The 15456-nt window shown below is 33.0% G+C and overlaps 1 protein-coding gene across 1 annotated transcript; it reads left to right on the plus strand.

Moving 5' to 3' along the window:
* The first annotated feature begins 19 nt into the window (after positions 1–19).
* On the plus strand, positions 20–14594 carry LOC143355907 (uncharacterized). Its single transcript, XM_076791089.1, has 13 exons — positions 20–321; positions 387–519; positions 645–830; positions 901–2649; positions 2720–2987; positions 3228–3643; positions 3722–3945; positions 4011–5489; positions 5860–6023; positions 6189–6355; positions 6441–10377; positions 11301–11383; positions 11461–14594. The coding sequence occupies exons 3-13, from the start codon at positions 729–731 to the stop codon at positions 12184–12186; spliced, it is 9315 nt and encodes a 3104-aa protein (XP_076647204.1). The 5' UTR covers positions 20–321; positions 387–519; positions 645–728; the 3' UTR covers positions 12187–14594.
* The last annotated feature ends 862 nt before the right edge of the window (positions 14595–15456 follow it).

Genomic DNA, 15456 nt, shown 5'->3' on the forward strand with positions numbered 1-15456 from the left:
ATAATGTTTACATTCATTATTATGGACTGTTATTATTTTCCTAATTTTGCGTTTCTATAATGCTTGATGTAACAAGTATAAACATTCGTATATTGCAATGTATACATGTTTAAAAAAGAAATTATATTAATTTTTTTATTGTCATACGTGTCGTACGGATAGCGACCGTGTTTATCGATCATTGATGTTGTTGCCATGTTTTCAATTTTGTGCGAGTAACAAATCGTAGAGTACCACGTGATTGTCGTTTACAAATGACCGTTATGATGAGTTATTGTATTCTATGTTACGAAAATATGTACAATGAATGATGCATGACACGTAAGAGTATTTCTTTCGACAAATATTTTGGAACGTGCTTATTATTTTATATTGAACGGTTACAGATCGATTTTGGACAATTTACTGGTCAAATATGGCGTTCTGAATTAGGTTATAAATACGAAGAATTTTCAACGGTTCTTTTATGAATTCATTAGTTTAGGCATGTCGATTATAAATTATGTTGAATGTACGAATGTAAGTTTCATTATATTGATAGTAGTAAATTGCAATCTTAATTTATATTTATCATGAAAGTTGACAGACGTAAAAATATTTTATTTTTTGTACACTGATAGAGTAAATAAACATTTTATTTTCAGTTAAATAGTGCACTATAAATGTAAGCATGGGTGAATATAAAACAATTAAATATAAATCTATTATTATGACATGAGTATAAAAATATGAGAAGTAGTTCTAAGAAAGAAGACACTCGTGTAAAGAAGAAATATGTCTTTTTTTCTGATCCAGATGTTATTATTCAACGTGCTAATGCATCTACAGCAGTAAGTAAATTTATATTATATTTTTATTTTCTGCTTAAAATATATTAATATATAAAATACATAATTTCAGACAGCCCAAAGTAAACAAGATCTTGAACTTTGTCAACAGCAAATATCCAGAGGGCAACCATCATATTTGTCAACTCAATTTGACTTAAAGGGTTTAGAAAATTTATTGTCATATCACCCTGTACAACCTTACCCATTTACGTTTATAAGTGCTGTAAAACGAAAACTTGCTTTAGAAAATAACACCAAGATTAACAAACGGGTGCATAATTCGAATGATAAAAATGCAGCTGAACCTGCCGTAACAGTATTAAAGTCTAATAGTATACAAAATTTACATGAAATTGTACAAAAAATGGATTTCATACGACCATTGAAAGTTCCCGATTTGAAAATTTCTGCCAAGAAATTGGACTTTACTACTAGGGAAAATTGTGTATCAAAAGAATTAATGTCATCTAAATTTGAAGCACCTTCCAAAGAACTTATTCATGAAAGAACAGATAAGCCAACAAAAAGTTTTGAACGTGTTCAAAGAAAATTGGATTTTTCAACATCAGACGTTTCTTCTATAATTGCTAGCGAAATAGAGCCACTGAAGGTACCAAATAGTTCTATATCTTCAAATTTGTCAAAGAAGAAAGAATACATTAGAGAAAATTCTAGAGAAAAAGAAAACAGATCAAAACGAATTAGGAAAGATGATTGTTTGTTCGTAAAGCAGGATGAAACGGGGCAGGAATTTTTGAAAAGGTCCCGAAGTCCAAGATGCATCTCCGGGAAAGATTCTTCTGATAATATCAGCGACACTGCATCTATTACAAAATTGAAAAATGACAGATTACCATTGCACATGCCAAGAGAAAGTGATTTTGGTTCAGCAAAACCAAAAACGAAAAATTTTGCAACATCAACTGCTAAAAAAGATAGCGATAAAAGGCATAAATCTCTTAGCACACGATCTTTAAAATCCAGAGATTCTTCTTTAGAATCGAAAAGAACTTGCAGTAATGAATCACTTTCTGAACGTTCTGCAAAAATGACAGACAAAATCACAGTTAGAGAATCCAGAAATATCTATGAAAATTTTGATTACAGATACAAAGATGATTTACATACATTAAAACAGGCAGATGACCAGAAATACATTTTTTCATCAGAAAACAGGCAAATAAAACAGCATAAAGTAACATGTCAAACTCAAGGAAAACCAGGAAATATACTTCTTAAAGATCAGTTAAAGAGGGCACCTGAGAAAGTGAAACCCTCTACAAGTAAAATAGATAACAAACTCTATGCTATAAATTCTAAGGAGTTTGAAGATGTAGAAAGTATAACAGATTCCAATAAGAGTATGAGAACACGAAGTCCAAGTACAACTTCTATGCAACAGATAAAAATCAAAGATACGGAAAAAATTGTACAGAATATTAAATCAAATAAAACTATTGAAGACTCAAAATACACAGACATTTCCTTACAGTGTGCTAATCCAAATACAAAAAAAGAAGAAGAATCATTCGCGCAAAGTATTGCCACTACAGTTAAACAAACAAGTAATAGTAGCGAATCTAATTTAAATGATAGCGTTTTGTCGGATGCTTTACTAGATCCAAGAAGAATTTCTTTCAGAGATGAAAACCGTTCGCAACAAGAAGAATTTTGTGATTTAGTAACGCCAGATATGAATCTTGTACCTAGATCTAAACGAAAAAGACAACTTATACAGAATAGCAATGTAGACAATGATTCCAAGTGTTTAAAACATAATGTAATTAAATCAGAAACGGAGCAAGACGGCATTCCATTGGTAAGAATTTACATGTAACAACATTAACTTATTTTATAAATATACTATCACATTTTTTTTACAATTGTAGTTACATCCTACTGCTTTGCATATGCAGTTTCAAGCCGAGTTGCATCTTCTTGATTCTTTCAATGAATCATTACGGCAAGTTATGGATGTTGAAAAGTGTTTATATAATGTTAAACAGGACCACGAAAAACAATTATCGCTGCAGCATAATCAGCCATGCGAACAATCAAAATCACATTTCTTTAAAGCAACGGGCGAAAGAAATATCGATGATATGGAGCATTCTACAGAAATTAGCAAATCGCATAAGCATGTTGCAGCTGATAAAAGTATGAGATTTAAATATTATTGTGAATATACAGGCTGTTGTATTTTAATGTTTACGTCAAATTATGTCCCCAAATTATTTGCTACTTAAACAATATTTCAAATAGAACTTATTTTGCTTCAAGGAGGACGCGTTAAATAAGTTCTGTTTGGAACATTTTTTAAAAAATAATTAATAGTTTAGAATTAATGGAATTATTCCAAACATTATTAACATTGAACCATTATTATTCGATTTTTAGAGCACTGTACAACAACTCAAACTATGACAAATTATTTTGATAGCCAGAGTAAAATAAATAAGCCAACAGTGAAAGCAGTGGAGGTGCAAACACAGACCGTGAATGATATGGCGACGCAAACTGATATACGTCCACCTCGACGAAATGTACAAAGTAGATGTTCAGAGATATGTGGCATTTCATACGAAAGAGGATTTCCTGGAGACAGCGAAGTTCCACAACTTTCGTTAGATTCAGCAGAACAGTTTGAAGACTTAGATCAAATAGAAGAAATATCGTTGCCTAGCAAATTAAGAACAATGTCAGAGATAAGTTTACATGAAACTACATCGTCCATACGAACAGAGACTGGTACAGAGATTAGTATATCAACTAGAGACATAACTTGTTCGTTTAATAAATACTTAGATTTACAGGCAAGTATAACAAAGTAATTGATACTTCCGTATAGATGAAGAATTGATCAAATAATTTATTATATTATGTACTTACAGATTGCACAGTTAATAAAAGATGAAAAACAGAGATACGATAAAATTGAGTTGCTGTTCAAATCCCGTGAAAAGACTTTAAATGATCGGACAAAAAAATTAGTGAAATTGGAAGAGCAAAAGCGTGCATTAAGAGACACTGGTCAAGATAGTCGTGTCAGTTCTGTGAAAAAGAAACAAAGAGCTTTACTTTTAAAATTGCAACAGGAAAAAGATGAAATGAATAGGTACATGACTAACATAAGTTTATGATTTGATAACCATTTGGGATAACTATGTATCTTTTTTTTAGATTGAAAGAACTTCACAAAATTGCAAGTCAAGAACGTAAACTTATGTTACAAAAACAAAGAAATATGTTCAATCCTCAAATGTCCACGAAGAATATTTTAACGAAATTGAAAAGAAGCGCTGATAGTCAGTCTCCGAGAAGATTATCTGGTCCAATGAAAGGTTACGATATAAGAAGCAATAGTTCCATGAGTTCTTTAGTTGATTCCGACAAGTCTCAACACGATCGATCTCAGACCGATGCACGCTTACAAATGTCAGAGAGCGAGCTACATTTCTCTAAACTTGATCTACCAAAGAATAATAAGTTTACACACTTTACTGAAGAATCAAACTCTTCGTTCTTAAGATTTGATAAACCTAATGAGGTTATTCAGGACAGTATGTCCCCAGAAAAGTGTCCTTATAAACAATCTAAAGATGGGAACAAGGCAAAATATGAAATAAAGTCGAGAAAATTTGAAGAAAAGATGCCTAGAGCAGATGTTTTAAGATTGAAGTTATATCAGCACTCTATTGACCCGAAATTGGTGAGAGGTCATTCCATGAACACATCTGGAAAATATCTTTTCGAGACGGCAAAATCTCCTGACGTTTCAGAGTTGTTGCACAAGAATTTAAATAATTCTATTTCTGAGCATGCTAAGTCGGAGTCTGACACTCTCGTAGAGGAGTTATCGAAAAAATCGAAGCTTTCTCAAGTAACGGATAATCATTTTCAAAGTCTGGTTTCCCCGAGAGAAAGAGAATCTTTGTCAAAAGTTACTACCATAAATAGCGAAATTGTTCCGGAAGAAATAAGCTCTGTTAGCCAAGATACGGTATCAAAGATATCAAAATCATCCCAAATTTCGGAAGATCTTTTGCAATCACATTCGAAAAGTTCTAAAAGAAGTAGTAAGTCAATTCCGACCGATATATCTAAAAAGTCTCAATACAGTTCTGAATCAAAATCGAACGTAAAACGTAGAAGCTCAAAATGTCAAAAAAGCAAGTCATCATCTAGTATTCTTACAGAAAATATATTGCGTTCTAAATCTAGTTCTCAAGTATCGGAAGAATTTAATAAACATCACAACAAGAGGACGAAAGTGGAGAAAGATTCCATTCAATCTGATAAAAATGATGAAAATGCAATTCTGGATTGTATAGATCATGACGAAAGTTTGAGTTCTCAACAAATTAAACATTCCAAACTTACGAATAAGAATTCGAAATTAGCGAACGATAGAATAGACGATTATGAAAGCAAAGAGAATATATTATGCCAGAAAATATTCGACAAAAATGCAGAAGCGTATGAAAATTCTTTCTATAGCGAAGATAAGAGCACACAGAATTTGGAGAACCCTGTGAGATCTCAAGTCAGTAATTTCACTGTTTCTCATCATGGTAGCGGAGACAGTGACAAAAATTATTCTAAATCTGTGGTCATTAGATCGCAAGATCAGAATATGAAAACCTCGAGGAAACTCGAGCAGTAAGTACAGAAATACTTTGAATACTCATTTACATTCTATCTAAATTATTCATGTTGTAAATTTACTAATTCGAAGTTAATATTAATAACACCACAAATTATTACACGCGCATGCAAAAAGTCTAATAATAAACTGTGTATTCATACCGTGAAGTGAAGCATTGTAAAAATAGACTCTGCACCGGCGATCTGCATTCCGGCGTTATTGCGGTATTTCACAGTACCGAAGACTATTCAGTTGCATCGCCACGATTTAAGCGAGTTTTTCGAATAATTTCAAATCGTTGCGATCATTACCCTCACTTTTATATAATCGTTCAGTTACTATGGACAGCGGATTTCTATTATCAGATACAATTACGTTTTTTAGAATCTTGAACGCACGTGAAGCTGCACTTACGTCACGGAAGAACTGCGTGGAAGAATGGATGGCATGGCATGCGAAATTAAGGACCGAAGAAGAGCGTGTTGCACGAATGGAACAAGCTGCCCTCAAACTTGTAACTGCAACGTCCAATGTTTTTTCTCATCAAGGTATTTTTGATGTTGTCTACTCCACACATACATATGTGAAAGTCAAAGTGTATCAAGTCGCGTTTCATGAGTTTTAAATTCAATTCAATTCAAATAAATTTAATATTATAATATAATATTTTTAACTTTGATAATTGTTAGAAAGAAGTGTTTGTCCTTTTATAGACACGACTGTTTCATCTGACACGAGTGACATAGAAGGAAGAATAGAATTGCTTACTGAAAAATTAGCGGAACGGCGAGTGGAAATGTCACGTTTAAAAAGGGAAGCCAGGAAACAGACGAAACAAAAACTGAGAGCTTTAGAAGCTAATTTATTAAATCAGATTAAGGTCAGTGAAACTATTACGTATCCTTAAAATATTATATTGACGAGATGTTATGTTCAAAGATAGTAATTTTCTTTCCCACATACAGAAATATGATACGACCATTCACGAGATGCGTAAAAAGCTGGAATCGAAAAAGGGAACAAGTAAGGACAGTGATAATAAGTTAGCAATAGAGTCGAAATCGTTAGCAGATTTCAAAGTACCTGAGATCCCTCTGAAGAGAATACAAGATATATTTAAAAATAGCGACTTGTTAAGGTCTAGATCAGAATCCGATTTGTTGTATACGAAAAAACCAACGACGGAACAAGTAAAAAATGTTAATCTAACGAGGAATGAGAGCATTGAAATTGGATGTAATAAAAATAATTCGAAAAATGTGGTCACGCCCTTTAGGAGCGTGAGATCCTCGGAACAATTGAGCTCAGCAAAAATAAATACTGTTCATCGCAGTGTTCAATCTGTGCTTGACGAAAGCATATCGGAACACATTGAATCTGATAAGATTGGTTCAGCATCCTCGGTTACTTCCGATGATGTTTGTTCGGACCGAAATAATACTTCTTACGAAAACAAAATATATTCGGATGAGATACAAAGCAAACGAATTTCACTAGAGGGAAGAAAGAGCAGCATTTCAGAAGATATTGGGACTGAAGTTAATACAATGAAGTCGGAAGAAGAGATAATGACACAGTCGGATACTAAACTGTCTAAAGATGAAGTTACAAGTCAATCTGATTTGGGAGGGTATAAATCAGATTTCCAGACAATTTCTGAGCAGTCTCGAGCAAAAAGTATTTCTTCGCAATTCGGTACTGATAAAGAACGTGAAAAATCTACTGTCAAGGACACCAAAAAAGAAATAGACAGTGAAAGTATTCTTGAAAAATTCAACTGTTCTCGAAAAATGGACTTCTCACGTTTAAATAATAAAAATTCGTACGAGGATATAAATTGTCTTGAAAATGAGCTGAAAATACTTTCAGAAATGATGTCACGCTTTAGTAAAAGATCTACCGAGGATTCGAAGAATAACAAAGAAATAAGTACCTCGAATGATCTATCGGACATGCTTTCGAAATCTGATAAAACCAGCGAAATTCAAGATGTCGAAACGCTGAAGAACGATGAAAGTAAGAGTGAAAAATTAAGTCGTTTAGAAACTAGCCCACACCATTTACAGTACTTAACTAAATCTTTAAAATTGAATTCAGTAAGTACTTTAAATGACAACAAAAGTATTGTGGAAGTTGATAATGTAATGTCTGTGATAATGCCACAAAATGATACGTCCCTTTCAAAATCTCAACAAGAAATTGATTATAAAGCAAGGAGTAAAGAAATTTTAAATGAAATCGAAAAATCTATAATATCAGAGCACATTAAAGTCACTGATGACGATTCGAATCGTTCGAATAGGTCGATTGAGGACAAGTTAAGCCTGTATGAAGCAAATGACAAAATCTCCCTTACATCTTCGGAGAAGTACAGCAGATCTTTAGCTGAAGATTATTTGAAAGCTGTACAGGCTAAAGAAAGTATAAGCACAGCAGAAAATGCTTCCGAAGCAACGTACTCTCAGAGAGAAGATGCAAGTACCGAAAAGGGATTTGGTGATTCCTATAATTCGAAAAATCAACAGTCGGAATCAAGTAAGAATTCAATATCTCCGAAATCTACGACGGCTTCAGAAAAATCGAGTTTGCTTATAAAGGATAAATCATTGAATTTGTACACGGATATCGATCGTTGTTTGTCAGTACACGATGGTGTTACTACACAAAGCCATTCAGAACGTAACACTGACGTGACTCCAGGAAAATTAAAACAATCAACCATTACGGAATCTGTTACTAGATTATTGAAAAAACCAACTTCTCCGCAAGGTGTAAGCACGATTGAGACAACCGAAATAATTGAGGAGGTAATAAACTACACGAAGGATGGAGAGCTAAGTATAAGTAGTGCATATTCAATTTCGAAAGCAGATCATTCCGAGACGGATAAGCGCAAAAATGAGAATAATTTGCTAGGAATAGGTGGAGATGTAGAATTTAAAGAAACTTCTTTAAAATCTGTTAGAACAGCCAAGCAAGATATATCTGACAATGACATCAGTTTTATTAATGAAGAAGTTAGCAAAGATGAAAATCAAACAAAGGCATTGTCTATGGAGAAAACTCCTATTGACAAACATAATTTGACAAAATCTGATTCATTTGATACTCAACAGGATGTTGTTAGTTCTGAATGGAAAAAATCTCAAAATCAGAATAAAAAATCGTTTAACGATGATTCGAATGAATTAATGAACACAAGAAAAGATGCATCTCAATCAAATGATAACATTGAAAGCCAAGATTTTGAAGAGAAAATAGAGAGTGACGATGAAAATGTATCCGTCTTTCTTCCGAAAGGTGAATCCACAAATATTGATATGTATGGGTTGAAATTCGATGAAACTATATCAGATTTTCATATTCATAAGACCGGTAATAAAATGGATGATACGTTCTTTATGGATACAGATCAAAATCAAGAAGAGACCATTCACACTATAGAGACCGATGATTTCCAGAAAGCTATTCATGATTCTGTGACTAAAATATTAGATAAAGTCGAGAAAAGTATAGATAATAATTCAATAAAAGAGAAAGTCGAAAATCATCCCTACATTAGTGATAGTAAAAATGAAATAAAAGGAATTGCAATCGAGGAATGTAAATTTGTTTCACATATTCCTGAATTAGAAAACAAGCTGATAAGAGATGCTAAAGAACAACTTTGTGTAACTGTAGAAACGTTGGATATCGATAATGACAATGCGGAGGAAGTTAAAGCAACATCATTTAACGATCACAATGAGTCTGTTGCTGATTTTAATTTGCATGGAGAAAATAAATATGATGAAGATGGACCTCTTGTAGACAGTAAAGCTCAGGAAGTTATAATAACAGAACTAGAGCCTGGAAGCACGGAAGAAGACACTTTATCGGATTTAGAGATTGATGCTAAAATAGAATTTGTCGAGGAAGAATATCTAGAAGCAAGTAAATGTGAAGATAAAGTGGAAATACACGAAGTATACGAAGAAAAATTATTGGAACCAACAGTAGAACTAGAAAGTTCTGATGGTGAGCAACTTGATAATTTAATAGAAGTAACGGAGAGTAGACTGGCCACTATCGAGAAACAAGTTTCTGTTTCCAAAGTGGAAAAAGCACAGCACGAAGTAACGAAAACGCAAATCAATGAAGCATCGGAATGTAAAATAGATAGTCAAAAGAATGAAGATGGTCTTGAAGCTGTGTGTAATCTTAAAGTAGTAGATAATTCTGAAGCGAACGTATCCAATGTGCCTGTAGAGTTAATAAATAAAACATTCAATATTCTGAAGGATCCAGAATATGAAGATATTTCCGAGGAAAGTCTTGAAGTATCTGAAATCTTTGACAAAAGCGAATGTCAGAAATCTGCTACGGTACAAAAGCCATTTCCTATACCTGAGCGATATGAGGCGGTACAAAAGTCGGATGAAGTGTTACGAATACTCGATGAGATCACGCAAAAGTCGTCTCCCATTTCTGATCACAACGAAGAACAGTTTCAGGGTTGCGAACAGGTCTCGGAAGGTAATAGAAAACCAGATGCCAACATTTCTGGGAATGATACTGCTTTACCTTCAAAAACGAATGCTCAAATTGATCAAGATATTGATAAGAAGAGTGGGCAATTTGGAAACGATTTGGAGAGTCCAACTTTCTTAACAGTGCCAACAGAAGATGCATCGTCTGAATCAAGCGAAGAGAAGGATACTCCTAAGGGTGTATCAGAGATTGACATGGATTCTCCTAGAGATTCAAATGATTCGACATTATATATCGACGTATTAAATGACGATTTACTGAATAATGTTGGTGTCAAAAGTGAAAATGCTGATTCCAAGAATACATATCATGCTACGCCTATCGTTGCTACATCTGAGAAGGATATAGAAGTTATGATCGACAAATTAAAAGGTATTTAACTTCTACAAAATATTTACATTTCCTACTGTATTATTAAATTTGGACAGCATACAATCTGGATGCAATTTACTTCTGAGTTTAACTCACATGAATTTTTCATATTCATTTTTATTCATTTAGTCGTTAGGGGTTTATTTATATGTATGTTGTAAATATTTTTCCAATTTTTCATCTTTAATGTGTACGTGTAAGTTTACGATAATGAAATCATAGTGTTTTTTAAAATAATGTTATTATTAAATTGATTACAAAATGAATATTTGAAACCATTAATTTCATAAAAAAATTTGATTTTATTTTACGTTATTTCCGTTTTTTGAGACGATAATTACACTATGTGTGTCTATATTTCGAATATTACAGAGACATGTTCCAATTTTATAATGGCTGTGTAATCTTGCGCAAAACAGTGCCTCGTTTAGCCAAGTATTGTTTATTTTCAGAAAAGCAAAATCGAGATAATAATTACTTAAAGGTAATTCAACACGAAACTTTGAATAAAATGAACATTGACTTGTTTTCCTGTACAAATCAGTGTCGCATGTGTGCTTGACCTTTGATTATTAATGTCTGTATGCACAAGGAAAGCCTGTAAATATTGTGCAACACAACACATGTGTAAAATACTTTTACCTTTTATTTCCTTCAACTTTTTGAGAAATGAAATTTTTTATTATGTACAAATGTGACTTGGAATGTTCAATTTCATCACAGCTTTACGATATTTTATCAATGCATTCAAGAAATCTAAAGATATATATATTTTTTAAATTTTATTTTAATTCTGAAAGCACTTAATCAAATTAATACGTGAATTCATAGTGTAATGTAAAGATTCGTGTTGCTTTTCCTAGACAATTTATTGACAGAGTTCTTTGTAGATTCCTATTATAATATATTTTCATTTTATATAGCATCCCTGGAGCAACCAGGTCTGGAAGTTGCAGAATTGGAAGCAAAACTACTTCGCATTGAACAGCTTCAAATTGAATTAGAAGTAAAAATGGATTTTTTCATTATACTGTTATCATTTTTCGTATAAAACTGTAATTTCATATCTGTGTTTTACTTTAGATTAAAAAATTGGAGGCGGAAGAAGTATCTTACTACGTCAGAGAAATACCTAACAAACCACCCCCACCGTACACTCCACCTGGGGGTTGCACAAGAATTTCTGCATCGCTTGGCTCACCTTCTCCTCCTCCGGCTGTGATTCCCTCAAACATAGAAGAACTTACAGCATTTACTGAAAAAGCGACAGCATTAATATTCAGAGCGAAAGAAGCAGGGGACGATATTATGAGTTTAGAGGCCCCTCCGGAGATCTACGAGTTAACCAAAGAAAACGATGAGACTGTGAAGAAGGACAGAAGAATTTATAATACATTCCTCTTCGATCTGTGCAAAGAAACGATCGCTGAGGTCTACCAAGCCGAATACGAAAAGCCGGGTCCCAGTTGGACGAAGCCAAATGTAAAAACGAAGCCTACCATGAAAATTCCGAAAAATATCGACGAACTCAACGAGTACGTCAACAAAGAGGTCGCTACTTTATTTGGTTTCAAGACGAAACTGCAAAGAGAAAACATGGTCATGCGCTGGAGTAGAAAACGAAGAGACAGGGTTGACGAATTATTGGCTAGAGAAGCTCAAGCCGAGGAAGACGAATGGACCAAATTCCATCACGATGAACTCGCGGTAAAAAATGATCTTACAGTAGCCATACTCGATACCCTGATTATGGAAACTGTGAATATAGTGAAAGTGGCTTATGCGAAGAAAAGAAAAGTAATGATTTAGTTCGTTCTTTTCGTTGCGATAATCGTCGCTATGATACTGGTACACAGATCATATTATATCTCAAAATAATTGGAAATGGCATACTTTTATTCGAAAATTTTACAAGCTGGCCTCAACTGCCATATTTTACCAAACGGTGGTTCTTACCTACTTGTGTCTTGTTCATGATTCATAGGCTGGTTCCTATTTATTTCACTGGCAAATCGTTTGAGTAAGGAAAATATAAATGATCACTTAATTTTAATCGAATTCAAGAGGTGTACGAGGTCCATTTTTTAAAGTATAGAACTGTAGATGATATTTATAATCGGTAGCCACGATACGTGTAGATAATTCAATAATCAAACGCCCTAATTGTATATGTAATACGTTTTAAGGTTAAGATTATTATTATTATTACTAAGGTATACAGTATAAGGACATTATGAGTTATATTTGCATATAGATACATGGAAAAATAGCATACTTAATATAAGAATCCCGTTGATGTTTTCTTGAAAGAGAAATGTAATTATTAGTCTGATAATTACAAGCATTTTGTTCGAATAATGTACAAAATACTATTGTTTATACAAACAAGTACGCAGAATGTATGAAGGGCATATCATATGTTCGTAGATTCTTAGACGATTAAAACTACTATATGTACATTTTTATTTAAAAATACAAATATTATTTATTGAAGAAAAAGTAGATATAATTATTTGGCGTCTTTTTACTTTTGCAATTAGTAGCATATTAATCGAATCTAATAACTTTAGAAGCACTTACTGTAGTCATTAATAAAACCGTCTGTATTTAGCTGATTTTACATTCAATCAATTATTATTGATTTGATAATTAAAAAGAACAAATTTCTTACTGCATACATATTAATACAAAACTAAATATCTAAATAATAAAAAAAAAACGCCACGTTATTCGAACAAAATTCTCTATGGAGTATGGTGTATAATAGTTGCGTTTTTGAAGTTGTCGGCTGTGGAACGTAATTAATATGTTTTTATTATGGCAATAGATCTTGACCATTTAAAATCGCTTCCCATGTAATTTTCGCCCCTTTAATGTCGCAAGAACGTCATACATGATTGGAAGGAGGTAGCTACCGAGTAGTCTTGAATGGTCAAACTCTGTTACTCAACTACAGACCTTGTCGAACTTTACATGTTTATGCTCAACTATTTTTAATGAGATTAACAAAATTTTAAGAAAAAGACTGATAACTTAGGGCCGTTTTGATCCAAATCACAAACATTTTAATGACAAATGTATGTACGCGGTGGCCGGCAGGTGAAAGTCGGTTTCGAAATTGGTGTTGAGACAGCTCTCGGATGTTGATTACACGCAACAAAGAGATAGCTTCGGATTTCAATTATAACCTCTTTATTATTATAAGGATTAATATATGAATATAAAAGCATTATACTTGTGTTATCAATCAATACGCGTTAGGAAACTGATAATCAGTTATTGTATATTTGAATTTGTTTCGGTTGGGAATATATTGACACCAGTTCTGATTGAACTTTATGTTTATGGTTGTGATGTCGAGCTAAGTGGGCTAAGCAACATGTTAATTGTATGAAAGTGCAAAAATGACAAAATGAATATGTCTTTAGCTTTAACCCTTTGCGAACAACGCGCATCAAAATTAAACCGTCCATCAGGACGTAATATTAGAAATACGCTCGTTGAACCGATGACAAATTGTTGTTTCGTCAATTGTTATTGTTCGCGCCATTTTTGCTGGACGCATATATGATTTCATACACGAGTTCATTGTCCGCAAAGGGTTGAATATATATAGGATCGAGCCTTTTTAAGGCTGGACCTACACTGATTCTTTGCCGCGCGGCAAAAAGATTTTTATAGAGGTAGCTTATATTTGTGTATTCAAAGGAAGAGGAATGAAAAAGAAAAACAAAACAGTGCTGCACAATGTCTTCTTCTTTTCAATGCACAAACACAAACTGTGTTTATATACATCTTGTCCGTGCGACAAAAAACCGTAGTGTAGTCGCTAGCTTTAGATTTTAAAGTGTGTAGCGAGTATTCGTTTTACTCTACGTATGACCTTCGAATTTTTGTGTGATTAAAGAATGTATGTACATACGACTTCGCTCAAACTTTAGTGTGCATACGCTATATCTTATTACAAACAGTTTAGCTGATTTATCAATTAGTAATGATAAACCATAATGATTTAAGTCTGTCCGTACGTTACAAAAGAAACATGTTTTATTTTGTACTTTCCATTGTTGTTCGAATCCCTTTTTATTTCGCGGTCAGCTCGCAAGGCAGAGACTGATTGTATTCGTAGTTGTTATACGTAGGCATTGTTCACGTATGTAGAGTTGAATATGTACTTAACCAAGGTATATTTTATAATAAATTTTTTGAAAATTAAATAGTCTCGTTTTATCTAACACGTTCGATACAAAACGACCAATTAATATAGTAAATATGGTAGCATTTCATATTCCAGTTATTTTTTTTTTATAATTTTACTATTATTGAAATAATTTTAGCTTTTAGATATACCAATATTCCAAAAATATTGTACTTCCTTGAAACGGGTGATCCCTAAGGTCCCCAGTAAGCAAAATGCTTTGAATCTGCCACTAAAATTTGACACGGAAGTGCCATCTATCTGCCGCCGCATTACCATATGTGCCTGTTCGTGCCACACTTTGGCTTCGATCAGCCTTCGTTATAGAGGGCAGGTCCGTCGCAATAAGAAAGGGGTAACCTTGTTCTGAAAGTAAATATCGGGAAAAATCGGAATAAACGACGAGAGGGAAAATTGAATTTACAAACGTATTTATTTTAATCTTAATTTATTTTTATTTTACATATATTTGTATTATATAAATTTATTTGTTTCATATTTATAATCTTAAGAAAGAAAACGAATAGACAATAAAATTTAAAAAAATGAACTGTACAAGTTACACGAAGGAAATAAAAATGATATAAAATTCAATTATCATAACAAAACTGTTATAAAATAAAAAATAAATATTCAAATCTTAAAATAATGGAAATAAAACCCTCGAATGGAAAATAAGGTATGGGGGCGCTTAAGAAGAGTTTAATTAATTTATAATACATAATATAGGTCATTAGGCATGGGCAGCATGGACAGCACACCACTCTTTTAGTTTCTCCTTCCTACAAACAAAAAGGGCCTTACATTAGGACGCAATATATGTTCTGTTCTCATTGTACAATAGATATATTTCGAAGAAAAATTTTTTTTAATTCTAGAAT

The sequence above is a fragment of the Halictus rubicundus genome, chromosome 7 (assembly GCF_050948215.1).
Source record: "Halictus rubicundus isolate RS-2024b chromosome 7, iyHalRubi1_principal, whole genome shotgun sequence".
Lineage (NCBI taxonomy): Eukaryota > Metazoa > Arthropoda > Insecta > Hymenoptera > Halictidae > Halictus > Halictus rubicundus.

What these genes read in the sequence shown, in the direction of transcription:
- LOC143355907 (XM_076791089.1), top strand. Translation starts at nt 729, where the DNA reads ATGAGAAGTAGTTCTAAGAAAGAAGACACTCGTGTAAAGAAGAAATAT. An exon ending in GTGCTAATGCATCTACAGCA is followed by an intron (nt 831 to 900) that starts GTAAGTAAATTT and finishes ACATAATTTCAG; the next exon opens with ACAGCCCAAAGTAAACAAGA. An exon ending in AGCAAGACGGCATTCCATTG is followed by an intron (nt 2,650 to 2,719) that starts GTAAGAATTTAC and finishes TTACAATTGTAG; the next exon opens with TTACATCCTACTGCTTTGCA.